Source organism: Tachyglossus aculeatus, chromosome 5 (genome assembly GCF_015852505.1).
Source record: "Tachyglossus aculeatus isolate mTacAcu1 chromosome 5, mTacAcu1.pri, whole genome shotgun sequence".
Taxonomy (NCBI): domain Eukaryota; kingdom Metazoa; phylum Chordata; class Mammalia; order Monotremata; family Tachyglossidae; genus Tachyglossus; species Tachyglossus aculeatus.
The window spans coordinates 88204108-88225541 of NC_052070.1; the positions used below are offsets into that span (position 1 = coordinate 88204108).

The 21434-nt window shown below is 47.1% G+C and overlaps 1 protein-coding gene across 1 annotated transcript in view; it reads left to right on the forward strand.

Annotated features, from left to right (window-relative positions):
* The first annotated feature begins 330 nt into the window (after nt 1-330).
* SLC25A37 (solute carrier family 25 member 37) overlaps nt 331-21434 on the forward strand; it is a 57497-nt gene continuing 36393 nt past the window's right edge. The window contains exon 1 of the mRNA XM_038746346.1: nt 331-480. Within this exon, the coding sequence (XP_038602274.1) occupies nt 415-480 (66 nt within the window). The 5' untranslated portion in view covers nt 331-414. The remainder of the gene's footprint in view (nt 481-21434) is intronic.

Genomic DNA, 21434 nt, shown 5'->3' on the forward strand with positions numbered 1-21434 from the left:
CACATAGTAAGCGCTCAATAAATACGATTGATTGATTGATTGATTGATTGATTGCTCCGCACCCGCTGAGCGCCCAATAAAGACGATCGATTGATTGATTGATGGCAACGGGGCGGGGGAGGTGACGTCACACAGAGGGGGCGGGGCCTCGCGCAGCGCTCCGCCAATGAGGCGGCGGCGGCGGGGGGGGCGCTTTGAGAGGGGGAAGGTGCTCCGCGCACGCGCACGCGCGCCCCCACCCCCAGCCCGCCCCCTGTGGCCGCCGCCGGCGTCGTGGTGGTGTCAGTGGGCGCCCGAATGGAGCTGCGGCGCGGGCAGGCCGGGGGGCTGCGGCCGGTCGGGGACGGAGCCCCGGCCCCGGCCCCGCCCGAGGACTACGAGGCGCTGCCGCCCAGCGCCTCCCTGTCCACCCACATGACGGCCGGAGCGGTGGCGGGCATCCTGGAGCACACCGTCATGTACCCCGTGGACTCCGTCAAGGTGAGCTGGGGCCCGGGGCTCCTGAAAAGACCATTGACTGCAGTGGTTAATAAGGGACCGGCTCTATACACTTGCCCAGCGCTCTGCACACAGTCAACGCCTCCCTAAAGACCATTGACTGCGTGAATAATAAGGGACTGGCTCTCTATAATAATAATAATGGCATTTATTGAGCGCTTACTATGTGCACAGCACTGTTCTAAGCGCTATATAGTTGCCCAGCGCTCCTTAAAAGACGACTGACTGCGTGACTAATAAGGGACCGGCTCTATACACTTGCCCAGCGCTCTGCACACAGTCAGCGCTCCAAAAAGACGATTGACTGCGTGAATATTAAGGGACTGGCTCTATATACTCTCATTCACTCATTCAATCACTTATTGAGCGCTTACTATGTGCAGAGCACTGTACTACTTGCCCAGCTCTCCGTAAAGACGACTGACTGCAATGACTAATAAGGGACCGGCTCTATATAGTTGCCCAGCGCTCTGCACACAGTCAGCGCTCCAAAAAGACGATTGACTGTGTGAATATTAAGGGACTGGCTCTATATACTCTCATTCACTCATTCAATCATTTATTGAGCGCTTACTATGTGCAGAGCACTGTACTACTTGCCCAGCGCTCTGTAAAGACGATTGACTGCAATGACTAATAAGGGACCGGCTCTATATAGTTGCCCAGCGCCCTGCACACAGTCAGCGCTCCCTAAACACGATTGACTGCGTGAATAATAAGGGACTGGCTCTCTATAATAATAATAATGGCATTTATTGAGCGCTTACTATGTGCACAGCACTGTTCTAAGCGCTATATAGTTGCCCAGCGCTCCTTAAAAGACGATTGACTGCGTGACTAATAAGGGATCGGCTCTATAGACTTGCCCAGCGCTCTGCACACAGTCAGCGCTCCCTAAACACGATTGACTGCGTGAATAATAAGGGACTGGCTCTATATAATTATAATAATGGCATTTATTGAGCGCTTACTATGTGCACAGCACTGTTCTAAGCGCTATATAGTTGCCCAGCGCTCCCTAAAGACGATTGACTGCGTGACTAATAAGGGACCGGCTCTATAGACTTGCCCAGCGCTCTGCACACAGTCAGCGCTCCATAAAGACCATTGACTGCGTGATTAATAAGGGACTGGCTCTCTATAATAATAATAATGGCATTTATTGAGCGCTTACTATGTGCACAGCACTGTTCTAAGCGCTATATAGTTGCCCAGCGCTCCTTAAAAGACGATTGACTGCGTGACTAACAAGGGACCGGCTCTATACACTTGCCCAGCGCTCTGCACACAGTCAACGCCTCCCTAAAGACCATTGACTGCGTGATTAATAAGGGACTGGCTCTATATAGTTGCCCAGCGCTCCTTAAAAGATGATTGACTGCGTGAATAAAAGGGGCTGGCTCTATATAGTTGCCCAGGGGCTGGCTCTATATAGTTGCCCAGCGCTCTGTAAAGACGATTGACTGCAATGAATAATAAGGGACCGGCTCTATATAGTGCCCAGCGCTCCCTAAAGATGATTGACTGCGTGAATAATAAGGGACTGGCCTCTATATAGTTGCCCAGCGCTCCTTAAAAGACGCTCTGCACATAGTAAGCGCTCAATAAATACGATTGATGATGATTGACTGCAATGACTAATAAGGGACCGGCTCTATATACTTGCCCAACGCTCTGCACACAGTCAGCGCTCCAAAAAGACAATTGACTGCCATGAATAATAAGGGGCTGGCTCTATATAGTTGCCCAGCGCTCCTTAAAAGACGATTGACTGCGTGACTAATAAGGGACCGGCTCTATATAATTGCCCAGCGCTCTGCACACGGTCAGCGCTCCAAAAAGACGATTGACTGCGTGAATTATAAGGGACTGGCTCAATATACTTTCATTCATTCATTCAGTCATTTATTAAGCGCTTACTATGTGCAGAGCACTGTACTACTTGCCCATGCTCCGTAAAGACGATTGACTGCAATGGTTAATAAGGGACCGGCTCTATAGACTTGCCCAGCGCTCTGCACACAGTCAACGCCTCCCTAAAGACCATTGACTGCGTGAATACTAAGGGACTGGCTCTATAGAGTTGCCCAGCGCTCCTTAAAAGACGATTGACTGCGTGATTAATAAGGCACTGGCTCTCTATAATAATAATAATGGCATTTATTGAGCGCTTACTATGTGCACAGCACTGTTCTAAGCGCTATATAGTTGCCCAGCGCTCCTTAAAAGACGACTGACTGCGTGAATAATAAGGGACCGGCTCTATAGACTTGCCCAGCGCTCTGCACACAGTCAGCGCTCCATAAAGACCATTGACTGCGTGAATAATAAGGGACTGGCTCTATAGAGTTGCCCAGCGCTCCTTAAAAGATGATTGACTGCGTGAATAATAAGGGACTGGCTCTCTATAATAATAATAATGGCATTTATTGAGCGCTTACTATGTGCACAGCACTGTTCTAAGCGCTATATAGTTGCCCAGCGCTCCTTAAAAGACGATTGACTGCGTGACTAATAAGGGATCGGCTCTATACACTTGCCCAGCGCTCTGCACACAGTCAGCGCTCCCTAAAGACCATTGACTGCGTGAATAATAAGGGACTGGCTCTATAGAGTTGCCCAGCGCTCCTTAAAAGATGATTGACTGCGTGAATAATAAGGGACTGGCTCTCTATAATAATAATAATGGCATTTATTGAGCGCTTACTATGTGCACAGCACTGTTCTAAGCGCTATATAGTTGCCCAGCGCTCCTTAAAAGACGATTGACTGCGTGACTAATAAGGGATCGGCTCTATACACTTGCCCAGCGCTCTGCACACAGTCAACGCCTCCCTAAAGACCATTGACTGCGTGAATAATAAGGGACTGGCTCTCTATAATAATAATAATGGCATTTATTGAGCGCTTACTATGTGCACAGCACCGTTCTAAGCGCTATATAGTTGCCCAGCGCTCCTTAAAAGACGACTGACTGCGTGACTAATAAGGGACCGGCTCTATACACTTGCCCAGCGCTCTGCACACAGTCAGCGCTCCAAAAAGACGATTGACTGCGTGAATATTAAGGGACTGGCTCTATATACTCTCATTCACTCATTCAATCACTTATTGAGCGCTTACTATGTGCAGAGCACTGTACTACTTGCCCAGCTCTCCGTAAAGACGACTGACTGCAATGACTAATAAGGGACCGGCTCTATATAGTTGCCCAGCGCTCTGCACACAGTCAGCGCTCCAAAAAGACGATTGACTGTGTGAATATTAAGGGACTGGCTCTATATACTCTCATTCACTCATTCAATCATTTATTGAGCGCTTACTATGTGCAGAGCACTGTACTACTTGCCCAGCGCTCTGTAAAGACGATTGACTGCAATGACTAATAAGGGACCGGCTCTATATAGTTGCCCAGCGCCCTGCACACAGTCAGCGCTCCCTAAACACGATTGACTGCGTGAATAATAAGGGACTGGCTCTCTATAATAATAATAATGGCATTTATTGAGCGCTTACTATGTGCACAGCACTGTTCTAAGCGCTATATAGTTGCCCAGCGCTCCTTAAAAGACGACTGACTGCGTGAATAATAAGGGACCGGCTCTATAGACTTGCCCAGCGCTCTGCACACAGTCAGCGCTCCCTAAAGACCATTGACTGCGTGAATAATAAGGGACTGGCTCTATATAATTATAATAATGGCATTTATTGAGCGCTTACTATGTGCACAGCACTGTTCTAAGCGCTATATAGTTGCCCAGCGCTCCTTAAAAGACGATTGACTGCGTGACTAATAAGGGATCGGCTCTATAGACTTGCCCAGCGCTCTGCACGCAGTCAACGCCTCCCTAAAGACGATTGACTGCGTGAATAATAAGGGACTGGCTCTATATAGTTGCCCAGCGCTCCTTAAAAGACGACTGACTGCTTGAATAATAAGGGACCGGCTCTATAGACTTGCCCAGCGCTCTGCACACAGTCAGCGCTCCCTAAAGACCATTGACTGCGTGAATAATAAGGGACTGGCTCTATATAATAATAATAATGGCATTTATTGAGCGCTTACTATGTGCACAGCACTGTTCTAAGCGCTACATAGTTGCCCAGCGCTCCTTAAAAGACGATTGACTGCGTGACTAATAAGGGACCGGCTCTATAGACTTGCCCAGCGCTCTGCACACAGTCAGCGCTCCCTAAACACGATTGACTGCGTGAATAATAAGGGACTGGCTCTCTATAATAATAATAATGGCATTTATTGAGCGCTTACTATGTGTACAGCACTGTTCTAAGCGCTATATAGTTGCCCAGCGCTCCTTAAAAGACGATTGACTGCAGTGATTAATAAGGGACCGGCTGTATAGACTTGCCCAGCGCTCTGCACACAGTCAGCGCTCCCTAAACACGATTGACTGCGTGAATAATAAGGGACTGGCTCTCTATAATAATAATAATGGCATTTATTGAGCGCTTACTATGTGCACAGCACTGTTCTAAGCGCTATATAGTTGCCCAGCGCTCCTTAAAAGACGATTGACTGCGTGACTAATAAGGGATCGGCTCTATACACTTGCCCAGCGCTCTGCACACAGTCAACGCCTCCCTAAAGACCATTGACTGCGTGAATAATAAGGGACTGGCTCTCTATAATAATAATAATGGCATTTATTGAGCGCTTACTATGTGCACAGCACTGTTCTAAGCGCTATATAGTTGTCCAGCGCTCCTTAAAAGACGACTGACTGCGTGACTAATAAGGGACCGGCTCTATAGACTTGCCCAGCGCTCTGCACACAGTCAGCGCTCCAAAAAGACGATTGACTGCGTGAATATTAAGGGACTGGCTCTATATACTCTCATTCACTCATTCAATCACTTATTGAGCGCTTACTATGTGCAGAGCACTGTACTACTTGCCCAGCTCTCCGTAAAGACGATTGACTGCAATGATTAATAAGGGACCGGCTCTATATAGTTGCCCAGCGCTCTGCACACAGTCAACGCTCCCTAAAGACGATTGACTGCGTGATTAATAAGGGACCGGCTCTATATAGTTGCCCAGCGCTCTGCACACAGTCAGCGCTCCAAAAAGACGATTGACTGCGTGAATAATAAGGGGCTGGCTCTATATACTCTCATTCACTCATTCAATCATTTATTGAGCGCTTACTATGTGCAGAGCACTGTACTACTTGCCCAGTGCTCCGTAAAGACGATTGACTGCAATGAGTAATAAGGGACCGGCTCTATATAGTTGCCCAGCGCTCTGCACACAGTCAGCGCTCCCTAAAGACCATTGACTGCGTGAATAATAAGGGCCTGGCTCTATATAGTTGCCCAGCGCTCCTTAAAAGACGCTCTGCACATAGTAAGCGCTCAATAAATGCGATTGATGATGATTGACTGCAATGACTAATAAGGGACCGGCTCTATGTAGTTGCCCAGCGCTCTGCACACAGTCAGCGCTCCAAAAAGACGATTGACTGCATGAATATTAAGGGACTGGGTCTATATACTTTCATCCATTCATTCAATCATTTATTGAGCGCTTACTATGTGCAGAGCACTGTACTACTTGCCCAGAGCTCTGTAAAGACGATTGACTGCAATGACTAATAAGGGACCGGCTCTATACACTTGACCAGCGCTCTGCACACAGTCAGCGCTCCCTAAACACGATTGACTGCGTGAATAATAAGGGACTGGCTCTATATAATAATAGTAATGGCATTTATTGAGCGCTTACTATGTGCACAGCACTGTTCTAAGCGCTATATAGTTGCCCAGCGCTCCTTAAAAGACGATTGACTGCAATGAGTAACAAGGGACCGGCTCTATGTACTTGCCCAGCGCTCTGCACACAGTCAACGCCTCCCTAAAGACCATTGACTGCGTGAATACTAAGGGACTGGCTCTCTATAATAATGATAATGGCATTTATTGAGCGCTTACTATGTGCACAGCACTGTTCTAAGCGCTATATAGTTGCCCAGCGCTCCTTAAAAGACGACTGACTGCAATGACTAATAAGGGACCGGCTCTATAGACTTGCCCAGCGCTCTGCACACAGTCAGCGCTCCCTAAAGACCATTGACTGCGTGAATAATAAGGGACTGGCTCTATATAATAATAATAATGGCATTTATTGAGCGCTTACTATGTGCACAGCACTGTTCTAAGCGCTATATAGTTGCCCAGCGCTCCTTAAAAGACGATTGACTGCGTGACTAATAAGGGATCGGCTCTATACACTTGCCCAGCGCTCTGCACACAGTCAACGCCTCCCTAAAGACCATTGACTGCGTGAATAATAAGGGACTGGCTCTCTATAATAATAATAATGGCATTTATTGAGCGCTTACTATGTGCACAGCACTGTTCTAAGCGCTATATAGTTGCCCAGCGCTCCCTAAAGACGATTGACTGCGTGACTAACAAGGGACCGGCTCTATACACTTGCCCAGCGCTCTGCACACAGTCAACGCCTCCCTAAAGACGATTGACTGCGTGATTAATAAGGGACTGGCTCTATATAGTTGCCCAGCGCTCCTTAAAAGATGATTGACTGCGTGAATAAAAGGGGCTGGCTCTATATAGTTGCCCAGGGGCTGGCTCTATATAGTTGCCCAGCGCTCTGTAAAGACGATTGACTGCGTGAATAATAAGGGACCGGCTCTATATAGTTGCCCAGCGCTCCTTAAAAGACGATTGACTGCGTGAATAATAAGGGACTGGCTCTATATAGTTGCCCAGCGCTCCTTAAAAGACGCTCTGCACATAGTAAGCGCTCAATAAATACGATTGATGATGATTGACTGCAATGACTAATAAGGGACCGGCTCTATAGACTTGCCTAACGCTCTGCACACAGTCAGCGCTCCAAAAAGACAATTGACTGCCATGAATAATAAGGGGCTGGCTCTATATAGTTGCCCAGCGCTCCTTAAAAGACGATTGACTGCGTGACTAATAAGGGACCGGCTCTATATAATTGCCCAGCGCTCTGCACACGGTCAGCGCTCCAAAAAGACGATTGACTGCGTGAATTATAAGGGACTGGCTCAATATACTTTCATTCATTCATTCAGTCATTTATTAAGCGCTTACTATGTGCAGAGCACTGTACTACTTGCCCATGCTCCGTAAAGACGATTGACTGCAATGGTTAATAAGGGACCGGCTCTATAGACTTGCCCAGCGCTCTGCACACAGTCAACGCCTCCCTAAAGACCATTGACTGCGTGAATACTAAGGGACTGGCTCTATAGAGTTGCCCAGCGCTCCTTAAAAGATGATTGACTGCGTGAATAATAAGGGACTGGCTCTCTATAATAATAATAATGGCATTTATTGAGCGCTTACTATGTGCACAGCACTGTTCTAAGCGCTATATAGTTGCCCAGCGCTCCTTAAAAGACGACTGACTGCGTGAATAATAAGGGACCGGCTCTATAGACTTGCCCAGCGCTCTGCACACGGTCAGCGCTCCAAAAAGATGATTGACTGAGTGAATATTAAGGGACTGGCTCTATATACTTTCATTCACTCAGTCATTTATTGAGCGCTTACTATGTGCAGAGCACTGTACTACTTGCCCAGCTCTCCGTAAAGACGATTGACTGCAATGATTAATAAGGGACCGGCTCTATATAGTGCCCAGCGCTCCCTAAAGACGATTGACTGCGTGATTAATAAGGGACTGGCTCTATATAGTTGCCCAGCGCTCCTTAAAAGACGATTGACTGCAATGATTAATAAGGGACCGGCTCTATATAGTTGCCCAGCGCTCTGCACACAGTCAGCGCTCCAAAAAGACGATTGACTGCGTGAATAATAAGGGGCTGGCTCTATATACTCTCATTCACTCATTCAATCACTTATTGAGCGCTTACTATGTGCAGAGCACTGTACTACTTGCCCAGCTCTCCGTAAAGACGATTGACTGCAATGATTAATAAGGGACCGGCTCTATATAGTTGCCCAGCGCTCTGCACACAGTCAACGCTCCCTAAAGACGATTGACTGCGTGATTAATAAGGGACTGGCTCTATATAGTTGCCCAGCGCTCCTTAAAAGACGATTGACTGCAATGATTAATAAGGGACCGGCTCTATATAGTTGCCCAGCGCTCTGCACACAGTCAGCGCTCCAAAAAGACGATTGACTGCGTGAATAATAAGGGGCTGGCTCTATATACTCTCATTCACTCATTCAATCACTTATTGAGCGCTTACTATGTGCAGAGCACTGTACTACTTGCCCAGTGCTCCGTAACGACGATTGACTGCAATGAGTAATAAGGGACCGGCTCTATATAGTTGCCCAGCGCTCTGCACACAGTCAGCGCTCCCTAAAGACCATTGACTGCGTGAATAATAAGGGCCTGGCTCTATATAGTTGCCCAGCGCTCCTTAAAAGACGATTGACTGCGTGACTAATAAGGGACCGGCTCTATATAATTGCCCAGCGCTCTGCACACGGTCAGCGCTCCAAAAAGACGATTGACTGCGTGAATTATAAGGGACTGGCTCAATATACTTTCATTCATTCATTCAGTCATTTATTAAGCGCTTACTATGTGCAGAGCACTGTACTACTTGCCCATGCTCCGTAAAGACGATTGACTGCAATGGTTAATAAGGGACCGGCTCTATAGACTTGCCCAGCGCTCTGCACACAGTCAACGCCTCCCTAAAGACCATTGACTGCGTGAATACTAAGGGACTGGCTCTATAGAGTTGCCCAGCGCTCCTTAAAAGATGATTGACTGTGTGAATAATAAGGGACTGGCTCTCTATAATAATAATAATGGCATTTATTGAGCGCTTACTATGTGCACAGCACTGTTCTAAGCGCTATATAGTTGCCCAGCGCTCCTTAAAAGACGACTGACTGCGTGAATAATAAGGGACCGGCTCTATAGACTTGCCCAGCGCTCTGCACACGGTCAGCGCTCCAAAAAGATGATTGACTGAGTGAATATTAAGGGACTGGCTCTATATACTTTCATTCACTCAGTCATTTATTGAGCGCTTACTATGTGCAGAGCACTGTACTACTTGCCCAGCTCTCCGTAAAGACGATTGACTGCAATGATTAATAAGGGACCGGCTCTATATAGTGCCCAGCGCTCCCTAAAGACGATTGACTGCGTGATTAATAAGGGACTGGCTCTATATAGTTGCCCAGCGCTCCTTAAAAGACGATTGACTGCAATGATTAATAAGGGACCGGCTCTATATAGTTGCCCAGCGCTCTGCACACAGTCAGCGCTCCAAAAAGACGATTGACTGCGTGAATAATAAGGGGCTGGCTCTATATACTCTCATTCACTCATTCAATCACTTATTGAGCGCTTACTATGTGCAGAGCACTGTACTACTTGCCCAGCTCTCCGTAAAGACGATTGACTGCAATGATTAATAAGGGACCGGCTCTATATAGTTGCCCAGCGCTCTGCACACAGTCAACGCTCCCTAAAGACGATTGACTGCGTGATTAATAAGGGACTGGCTCTATATAGTTGCCCAGCGCTCCTTAAAAGACGATTGACTGCAATGATTAATAAGGGACCGGCTCTATATAGTTGCCCAGCGCTCTGCACACAGTCAGCGCTCCAAAAAGACGATTGACTGCGTGAATAATAAGGGGCTGGCTCTATATACTCTCATTCACTCATTCAATCACTTATTGAGCGCTTACTATGTGCAGAGCACTGTACTACTTGCCCAGTGCTCCGTAACGACGATTGACTGCAATGAGTAATAAGGGACCGGCTCTATATAGTTGCCCAGCGCTCTGCACACAGTCAGCGCTCCCTAAAGACCATTGACTGCGTGAATAATAAGGGCCTGGCTCTATATAGTTGCCCAGCGCTCCTTAAAAGACGATTGACTGCGTGATTAATAAGGCACTGGCTCTATATAATAATAATAATGGCATTTATTGAGCGCTTACTATGTGCACAGCACTGTTCTAAGCGCTATATAGTTGCCCAGCGCTCCTTAAAAGACGACTGACTGCGTGAATACTAAGGGACCGGCTCTATATACTTGCCCAGCGCTCTGCACACAGTCAGCGCTCCAAAAAGACGATTGACTGCGTGAATATTAAGGGACTGGGTCTATATACTTTCATTCATTCATTCAATCATTTATTAAGCGCTTACTATGTGCAGAGCACTGTACTACTTGCCCAGAGCTCTGTAAAGACGATTGACTGCAATGACTAATAAAGGACCGGCTCTATAGACTTGCCCAGCGCTCTGCACACAGTCAGCGCTCCCTAAAGACCATTGACTGCGTGAATAATAAGGGACTGGCTCTATATAATAATAATAATGGCATTTATTGAGCGCTTACTATGTGCACAGCACTGTTCTAAGCGCTACATAGTTGCCCAGCGCTCCTTAAAAGACGATTGACTGCGTGACTAATAAGGGACCGGCTCTATAGACTTGCCCAGCGCTCTGCACACAGTCAGCGCTCCCTAAACACGATTGACTGCGTGAATAATAAGGGACTGGCTCTCTATAATAATAATAATGGCATTTATTGAGCGCTTACTATGTGTACAGCACTGTTCTAAGCGCTATATAGTTGCCCAGCGCTCCTTAAAAGACGATTGACTGCAGTGATTAATAAGGGACCGGCTGTATAGACTTGCCCAGCGCTCTGCACACAGTCAGCGCTCCCTAAACACGATTGACTGCGTGAATAATAAGGGACTGGCTCTCTATAATAATAATAATGGCATTTATTGAGCGCTTACTATGTGCACAGCACTGTTCTAAGCGCTATATAGTTGCCCAGCGCTCCTTAAAAGACGATTGACTGCGTGACTAATAAGGGATCGGCTCTATACACTTGCCCAGCGCTCTGCACACAGTCAACGCCTCCCTAAAGACCATTGACTGCGTGAATAATAAGGGACTGGCTCTCTATAATAATAATAATGGCATTTATTGAGCGCTTACTATGTGCACAGCACTGTTCTAAGCGCTATATAGTTGTCCAGCGCTCCTTAAAAGACGACTGACTGCGTGACTAATAAGGGACCGGCTCTATAGACTTGCCCAGCGCTCTGCACACAGTCAGCGCTCCAAAAAGACGATTGACTGCGTGAATATTAAGGGGCTGGCTCTATATACTCTCATTCACTCATTCAATCACTTATTGAGCGCTTACTATGTGCAGAGCACTGTACTACTTGCCCAGCTCTCCGTAAAGACGATTGACTGCAATGATTAATAAGGGACCGGCTCTATATAGTTGCCCAGCGCTCTGCACACAGTCAACGCTCCCTAAAGACGATTGACTGCGTGATTAATAAGGGACTGGCTCTATATAGTTGCCCAGCGCTCCTTAAAAGACGATTGACTGCAATGATTAATAAGGGACCGGCTCTATATAGTTGCCCAGCGCTCTGCACACAGTCAGCGCTCCAAAAAGACGATTGACTGCGTGAATAATAAGGGGCTGGCTCTATATACTCTCATTCACTCATTCAATCATTTATTGAGCGCTTACTATGTGCAGAGCACTGTACTACTTGCCCAGTGCTCCGTAAAGACGATTGACTGCAATGAGTAATAAGGGACCGGCTCTATATAGTTGCCCAGCGCTCTGCACACAGTCAGCGCTCCCTAAAGACCATTGACTGCGTGAATAATAAGGGCCTGGCTCTATATAGTTGCCCAGCGCTCCTTAAAAGACGCTCTGCACATAGTAAGCACTCAATAAATGCGATTGATGATGATTGACTGCAATGACTAATAAGGGACCGGCTCTATGTAGTTGCCCAGCGCTCTGCACACAGTCAGCGCTCCAAAAAGACGATTGACTGCATGAATATTAAGGGACTGGGTCTATATACTTTCATCCATTCATTCAATCATTTATTGAGCGCTTACTATGTGCAGAGAACTGTACTACTTGCCCAGAGCTCTGTAAAGACGATTGACTGCAATGACTAATAAGGGACCGGCTCTATACACTTGACCAGCGCTCTGCACACAGTCAGCGCTCCCTAAACACGATTGACTGCGTGAATAATAAGGGACTGGCTCTATATAATAATAGTAATGGCATTTATTGAGCGCTTACTATGTGCACAGCACTGTTCTAAGCGCTATATAGTTGCCCAGCGCTCCTTAAAAGACGATTGACTGCAATGAGTAACAAGGGACCGGCTCTATGTACTTGCCCAGCGCTCTGCACACAGTCAACGCCTCCCTAAAGACCATTGACTGCGTGAATACTAAGGGACTGGCTCTCTATAATAATGATAATGGCATTTATTGAGCGCTTACTATGTGCACAGCACTGTTCTAAGCGCTATATAGTTGCCCAGTGCTCCTTAAAAGACGACTGACTGCAATGACTAATAAGGGACCGGCTCTATAGACTTGCCCAGCGCTCTGCACACAGTCAGCGCTCCCTAAAGACCATTGACTGCGTGAATAATAAGGGACTGGCTCTATATAATAATAATAATGGCATTTATTGAGCGCTTACTATGTGCACAGCACTGTTCTAAGCGCTATATAGTTGCCCAGCGCTCCTTAATCAATCAATCAATCAATCAATCGTATTTATTGAGCGCTTACTATGTGCAGAGCACTGTACTAAGCGCTTGGGAAGTACAAATTGGCATCACATAGAGACAGTCCCTACCCAACAGTGGGCTCACAGTCTAAAAGGGGGAGACAGAGAACAGAACCAAACATACCAAACCAAACCTTAAAAGACGATTGACTGCGTGACTAATAAGGGACCGGCTCTATATACTTGCCCAGCGCTCTGCACACAGTCAGCGCTCCCTAAACACTATTGACTGCGTGAATGATAAGGGACTGGCTCTCTATAATAATAATAATGGCATTTATTGAGCTCTTACTATGTACACAGCACTGTTCTAAGCGCTATATAGTTGCCCAGCGCTCCTTAAAAGACGATTGACTGCGTGAATAATAAGGGACCGGCTCTATATAGTTGCCCAGCGCTCTGCACACAGTCAGCGCTCCAAAAAGACGATTGACTGTGTGAATATTAAGGGACTGGCTCTATATACTCTCATTCACTCATTCAATCATTTATTGAGCGCTTACTATGTGCAGAGCACTGTACTACTTGCCCAGCGCTCTGTAAAGACGATTGACTGCAATGAATAATAAGGGACCGGCTCTATATAGTTGCCCAGTGCTCTGCACACAGTCAGCGCTCCCTAAACACGATTGACTGCGTGAATAATAAGGGACTGGCTCTCTATAATAATAATAATGGTATTTATTGAGCGCTTACTATGTGCACAGCACTGTTCTAAGCGCTATATAGTTGCCCAGCGCTCCTTAAAAGACGATTGACTGCAGTGATTAATAAGGGACCGGCTCTATATAGTTGCCCAGCGCTCTGCACACAGTCAGCGCTCCAAAAAGACGTTTGACTGCGTGAATAATAAGGGACTGGCTCTATATACTTTCATTCATTCATTCAATCCTATTTATTGAGCTCTTACTGGGTGCAGAGCACTGTACTACTTGCTCAACGCTCCGTAAAGACGATTGACTGCAATGATTAATAAGGGACCGGCTCTCTAGACTTGCCCAGCGCTCTGCACACAGTCAACGCCTCCCTAAAGACCATTGACTGCGTGATTAATAAGGGACTGCCTCTGTATACTTGCCCAGCGCTCCCTAAAGACGATTAACTGCGTGAATAAAAGGGGCCGGCTCTATATAGTTGCCCAGCGCTCTGTAAAGACGATTGACTGCAATGAATAATAAGGGACCGGCTCTATATAGTGCCCAGCGCTCCCTAAAGACGATTGACTGCGTGAATAATAAGGGACTGGCTCTATATAGTTGCCCAGCGCTCCTTAAAAGACGACTGACTGCGTGAATAATAAGGGACTGGCTCTATATAGTTGCCCAGCGCTCCTTAAAAGACGCTCTGCACATAGTAAGCGCTCAATAAATACGATTGATGATGATTGACTGCAGTGAATAATAAGGGACCGGCTCTATATACTTGCCCAACGCTCTGCACACAGTCAGCGCTCCAAAAAGACAATTGACTGCCATGAATAATAAGGGGCTGGCTCTATATAGTTGCCCAGCGCTCTGTAAAGACCATTGACTGCAATGACTAATAAGGGACCGGCTCTATCTACTTGCCCAGCGCTCTGCACACAGTCAGCGCTCCCTAAAGACCATTGACTGTGTGAATAAAAGGGGCTGGCTCTATATAGTTGCCCAGCGCTCCCTAAAGACGAATAACTGCGTGAATAAAAGGGGCTGGCTCTATATAGTTGCCCAGCGCTCTGCACACAGTCAGCGCTCCGTAAAGACCATTGACTGCGTGAATAATAAGGGACTGGCTCTATATAGTTGCCCAGCGCTCCTTAAAAGACGCTCTGCACGTAGTAAGCGCTCAATAAATGTGATTGATGATGATTGACTGCAATGACTAATAAGGGACAGGCTCTATAGACTTGCCCAGTGCTCTGCACACAGTCAGCGCTCCAAAAAGACGATTGACTGCGTGAATAATAAGGGACTGGCTCTATATACTTTCATTCATTCATTCAATCCTATTTATTGAGCTCTTACTGTGTGCAGAGCACTGTACTACTTGCTCAACGCTCCGTAAAGACGATTGACCGCAATGACTAATAAGGGACCGGCTCTATATACTTCCCCAGCGCTCTGCACACAGTCAGAGCTCCAAAAAGACAATTGACTGCCATGAATAATAAGGGGCTGGCTCTATATAGTTGCCCAGCGCTCCGTAAAGACCATTGACTGCAATGGTTAATAAGGGACCGGCTCTATACACCTGCCCAGCGCTCTGCACACAGTCAGCGCTCCCTAAAGACGATTGACTGCGTGAATAATAAGGGACTGGCTCTATATACTTTCATTCATTCATTCATTCAATCATTTATTGAACGCTTACTGTGTGCAGAGCACTGGACTAAGCGCTTGGGAAGTACAAGTTGGCAACATATAGAGACGGTCAATCAATCAATCAATCGTATTTATTGAGCGCTGACTGTGTGCAGAGCACTGTACTACTTGCTCAACGCTCAGTAAAGACGATTGACTGCAATGATTAATAAGGGACCGGCTCTATAGACTTGCCCAGCACTCTGCACACAGTCAGCGCTCCAAAAAGACAATTGACTGCCATGAATAATAAGGGGCTGGCTCTATATAGTTGCCCAGCGCTCTGTAAAGACGATTGACTGCAATGACTAATAAGGGACCGGCTCTATATACTTGCCCAGCGCTCTGCACACAGTCAGAGCTCCCTAAAGACGATTGACTGCGTGATTAATAAGGGACTGGCTCTATATAGTTGCCCAGCGCTCCTTAAAAGACGCTCTGCACATAGTAAGCGCTCAATAAATACGATTGATGATGATTGACTGCAATGAGTAATAAGGGACCGGCTCTATAGACTTGCCCAGCGCTCTGCACACAGTCAGTGCTCCCTAAAGACGATTGACTGCGTGAATAATAAGGGACTGGCTCTATATACTTGCCCAGCTCTCCTTAAAAGACGATTGACTGCAATGACTAATAAGGGACTGGCTCTATATACTTGCCCAGCGCTCTGCACACAGTCAGCGCTCCGTAAAGATGATTGACTGCAATGATTAATAAGGGACTGGCTCTGTATACTTTCCCAGCGCTCCGTAAAGACCATTGACCGCAATGAATAATAAGGGACCGGCTCTATATACTTGCCCAGCGCTCTGTACACAGTCAGTGCTCCGTAAAGACGATTGACTGCAATGAATAATAAGGGACTGGCTCTATATACTTGCCCAGCGCTCCCTAAAGACGATTGACTGTGTGAATAATAAGGGACTTGCTCTATATACTTGCCCAGCGCTCCGTAAAGACGATTGCAATGAATAATAAGGGACCGGCTCTATATACTTGCCCAGCGCTCTGCACACGGTCAGCGCTCCGTAAAGACGATTGACTGTGTGAATAATAAGGGACTGGCTCTATATACTTTCATTCATTCATTCAATCATTTATTGAGCGCTTACTATGTGCAGAGCACTGTACTAAGCGCTTGGGAAGTACAAGTTGGCAACATATAGAGACGGTCAATCAGTCAATCGTATTTATTGAGCGCTTACTGTGTGCAGAGCACTGTACTACTTGCCCAGTGCTCCGTAAAGACGACTGACTGCAATGAATAATAAGGGACCGGCTCTATATACTTGCCCAGCGCTGTGCACACAGTCAGCACGCCGTAAAGACGATTGACTGCGTGATTAATAAGGGACTGGCTCTATGTACTTGCCCAGTGCTCCGTAAAGACGATTGCCTGCAATGAATAATAAGGGACTGACTCTATATACTTGCCCAGCGCTCCGTAAAGACCATTGACTGCAATGGTTAATAAGGGACTGGCTCTATATACTTGCCCAGTGCTCTGTAAAGATGATTGACTGCAATGAATAATAAGGGACCGGTTCTATATACTTGCCCAGCGCTCTGCACACAGTCAGCGCTCCATAAAGACGATGGACTGCTTGAATAATAAGGGACCGTCTCTTTCTGTGGCTGACTTGAACATCCCAAGCGCTTAGTCCAGCACTCCATAAATAATAATAATGGCATTTATTAAGTGCTTACTATGTGCAAAGCACTGTTCTAAGCGCTGGGAAGGTTACAAGGTGATCAGGTTGTCCCATGGAAGGCTCACAGTCATAAAGACGATTGACTGCATGAGAGAAGCAGCGTGGCTCAGTGGAAAGAGCCCGGGCTTTGGAATCAGAGGTCATGGGTTCAAATCCCGGCTCCGCCACTTGTCAGCTGTGTGACTTTGGGCAAGTCACTTCTCTGGGCCTCAGTTCCCTCTTCTGGAAAATGGGGATGAAGACTGTGAGCCCCACGTGGGATAATCTGATCACCTTGTAACCTCCCTAGTGCTTAGAACGGTGCTTTGCACATAGTAAGCGCTTAATAAATGCCATTATTATTATTATTATTATGAATGAATAATCAGGGACCGTCTGTATCTGTGGCCGACTTGAACGTCTCAAGCGCTTAGTCCAGCGCTCCATAAAGACAGTTGACTGCATGAGAGAAGCAGCGTGGCTCAGTGGAAAGAGCCCAGGCTTTGGAATCAGAGGTCATGGGTTCAAATGCCGGCTCCGCCACTTGTCAGCTGTGTGACTTTGGGCAAGTCACCTCACTTCTCTGGGCCTCAGTTCCCTCATCTGGAAAATGGGGATTAAGACTGGGAGCCCCCCGTGGGACAACGTGATCACCTTGTAACCTCCCCAGCGCTTAGAACAGTGCTTTGCACGTAGTAAGCGCTTAATAAATGCCATTATTATTATTATTATTATTATTATTATTATGAATGAATAATCAGGGACCATCTCTATCTGTGGCCAACTTGAATGTCCCAAGCGCTTAGTCCAGCGCTGTGCACACAGCGCTCCATAAAGACAATTGAATGCATGAATAATAAGGGACCATCTCTCTATGTGGCCAACTTGAACTTCCCAAGCGCTTAATCCAGTGCTTTGCACACAGTCGGCGCTCCATAAAGACGATTGAATGCATAAATGAATTAATAATAAGGGCCCATCTCTGTCTGTTGCCGACTTGAACGTCCCAAGCGCTTAGTCCAGCGCTCCATAAAGACGATTGACTATGTGAATTATAATAATGATGGTATTTGTTAAGGGCTATGTGCAAAGCACCGTTCTAAGCGCTGGGGAGGTTACAAGGTGATCAGGTTGTCCCACGTGGGGCTCACAGTCTTCATCCCCATTTTCCAGATGAGGGAACTGAGGCCCAGAGAAGTGAAGTGACTTGCCCAAAGTCACACAGCTGACAATGGCAGAGCCGGGATTTGAACCCACGACCTCTGACTCCAAAGCCCGGGCTCTTTCTACAGAGCCATACTGCTACTCTATGAATGAATAATAAGGGACCATCTCTATCTGTTGCCGACTTGAATGTCCCAAGCGCTTAGTCCAGCGCTTTGCACATAGCGCTCAATGAACACTAGTGGCTGCGTGAATAATAATAATAATGATAATCATAATTATTAATTTGTTAATAATACTAATGGCATTTATTAAGTGCTTACTATGTGCAAAGCACTGTTGTAAGTGCTGGGGAGGTTACAAGGTGATCAGGTTGTTCCCCCGGGGGCTCACAGTCTTACTCCCCATTTTACAGATGAGGTAACTGAGGCCCAGAGAAGTTAAGTGACTTGCCCAAAGTCACACAGCTGACAATTGGCAGAGCTGAGATTTGAACCCATGACCTCTGACTCCAAAGCCCGTGCTCTTTTACACTTAGCCACCCTGCTTCTCTAAGTGCTGACTATGTACAAAGCTCTTTTCTAAGCGCTAGGGAGGTTACAAGGTGATCAGATTGTCCCCCCAGGGGCTCACAGTCTTCATCCCCATTTTACAGGCGAGGGAACTGAGGCCCAGAGAAGTGAAGTGACTTGCCCAAAGTCACACAGCTGACAATTGGCGGAGCCGGGATTAGAACCCATGATCTCTGACTCCAAAGCCCGGGCTCTTTCCACTGAGCCACGCTGCTTCTTCCCAAGCGCTTAGTTCAGCGCTCTGCACACAGTAAGCGTTCAATAGAGACGACTGACTGCATGAATAATAAGGGACCATCTCTATCTGTGGCCGACTTGAACATCCCAAGCGCTTAGTCCAGCGCTCTGCACACAGTCAGCGCTCCATAAAGATGATTGCATGAATAATAATAATAATAATGATGGCATTTGTTAAGCGCTATTTGTTATGTGCAAAGCACCGTTCTGAGCGCTGAGGAGGTTACAAGGTGATCAGGTTGTCCCATGTGGGGCTCACAGTTTTCATCCCCATTTTACAGATGAGGGAACTGAGGCCCAAAGAAGTGAAGTGGCTTGCCCAAAGTCACACAGCTGACAATTGGTAGAGCTTGGATTTGAACCCATGACCTCTGACTCCAAAGCCCGGGCTCTTTCCATTGAGCCACGCTGCTTCTCTAAGGGACCGTCTGTATCTGTTGCTGACTTGTACTTCCCAAGCGCTTAGTCCAGCGCTCAATAAAGATGATTGCATGAATAGTGATAATAATAATAATAATAATGGTATTTGTTAAGCGCTAACTATGGGCAAGCATTGTTCGAAGTGCTGGGGGGGGATACAGGGTCATCAGGTTGTCCCGGGGGGGCTCACAGTCTTCATCCCCATTTTACAGAGGAGGGAATTGAGGCACATAGAAGTGACCTGCCCAAAGTCACACAGTTAAGTGGATTCTGTAGCAGTGCATCATGTAGGTATTTTTTAATGGTATTTGTTAATAACAATAATGGTATTTCTTAAGTGCTTACTATGGGCCAAACACTGTTCTAAGCGCTGGGGGGATACAAGGTCATCAGGTTGTCCCACCTGGGGCTCACAGTCGTCATCCCCATTTTACAGAGGAGGGAAGTTAAGTGCCCAAGGTCACACAGATGACAAGCGGCAAAGTAGAAATTAGAACCCATGACCTCTGATTCCCAAACCCGTACTCTTTCCACTAAGCCACGCTGCTTGTCAGTTGTGTAACTTTGGGCAAGTCGCTTCACTTCTCTGGGCCTCAGTTCCCTCACCTGGAAAATGGGCAAGCGCTTAACAAATACCATTATTATTATTATTACTATTCTTATTAAGTGGGCCAGCACCCCTCCCTGCCCCCTGCCCGAGGCGGTCGGGGCACGGGCACTGCCCAGCAGCAACCCCCCGCGTGGCTCAGTGGAAAGAGCCCAGGCTTGGGAGTCAGAGGTCATGGGTTCAAGTCCCGGCTCCCCCAGTTGTCAGCTGTGTGACTTCGGGCAAGTCACTTCACTTCTCTGGGCCTCAGTTCCCTCATCTGTAAAATGGGGACAAAGACTGTGAGCCCCACGTGGGACAACCTGGTCACCTTGTATCCTTCCCAGCACTTAGAACAGTGCTTTGCACATAGTAAGCGGTTAACAAGTGCCGTCATGATTATTATTGTTACTGTTGGGGCGGGGGCGATGTGCATCCAAGCGGGACAACCTCCAATCCACCCCAGCACTTAGAACAGTGCTCAGCACGTAGTAGGTGCTTAATAATAAATACCATTATCTGTAGTAGTGTGATAATTAAGGGGCCAAAGGAAAAGGTCCCGATTGAACACGGGTGGGTCAGGGCTTAAACCAACACGTGCGGCGGCAGGGATGGATCTTGCAAAAGGGAAGTTTTACAACCGCTACACCTTCCTCCTCCTCCTTCCCCTCCCCAGTTAGAAAAATAAAATAAAAACGGGTCTGGTCACCCCCGGACCTTCCCTTTCACGGCACTGTCAGGGGAATTGTAACCTCCCCCACTTGACAGCTTGTTTGCACGCCAGCCCGAGAGTGGGGATTGCTTGGTAGGCCTTGTTGGCAACGTTTTTCCTCCAGGAATGTCTTCCCCTCTAGACTGTGAGCTCGTTGTGGACAAGGGAATGTGTTTGGTGTTAGAGTGAACTCTCCCAAGCACTTTGTACAGTACTTTGCACACAGTAAGTGCTCAGTAAATACAAGTAATAATATGATTTATGCTTCCCGGCGAGCTCACAGTCTAGAGGGGGAGAGATATTGCTGGAGGAAAATCGTTGGGCCGAGGGAGCAAGGTTGTGGCCCTGTAAACCTCCTTCCAGGGAGAGAGGCAGGCCTGTCAGTTGGGTAAGTCCATTAAAGTAGGTTGTGTAACAAGCAGGAAACCCATTCCATTTCACTCCTTAAGGGGAACTGAAGCACGCTCTCAAGGAAGCAGCCTTAGAAAACCAGCTTCACCTCTGCAGTCTTTTAGGTGCTCTTGAATTTGGGATCTTGCCCAGGGATCTTGCTAACTGATGCATGAAAGAAGGGTGCAAAGGCTCCTGAAGGCCAGCCGGAGTCAGA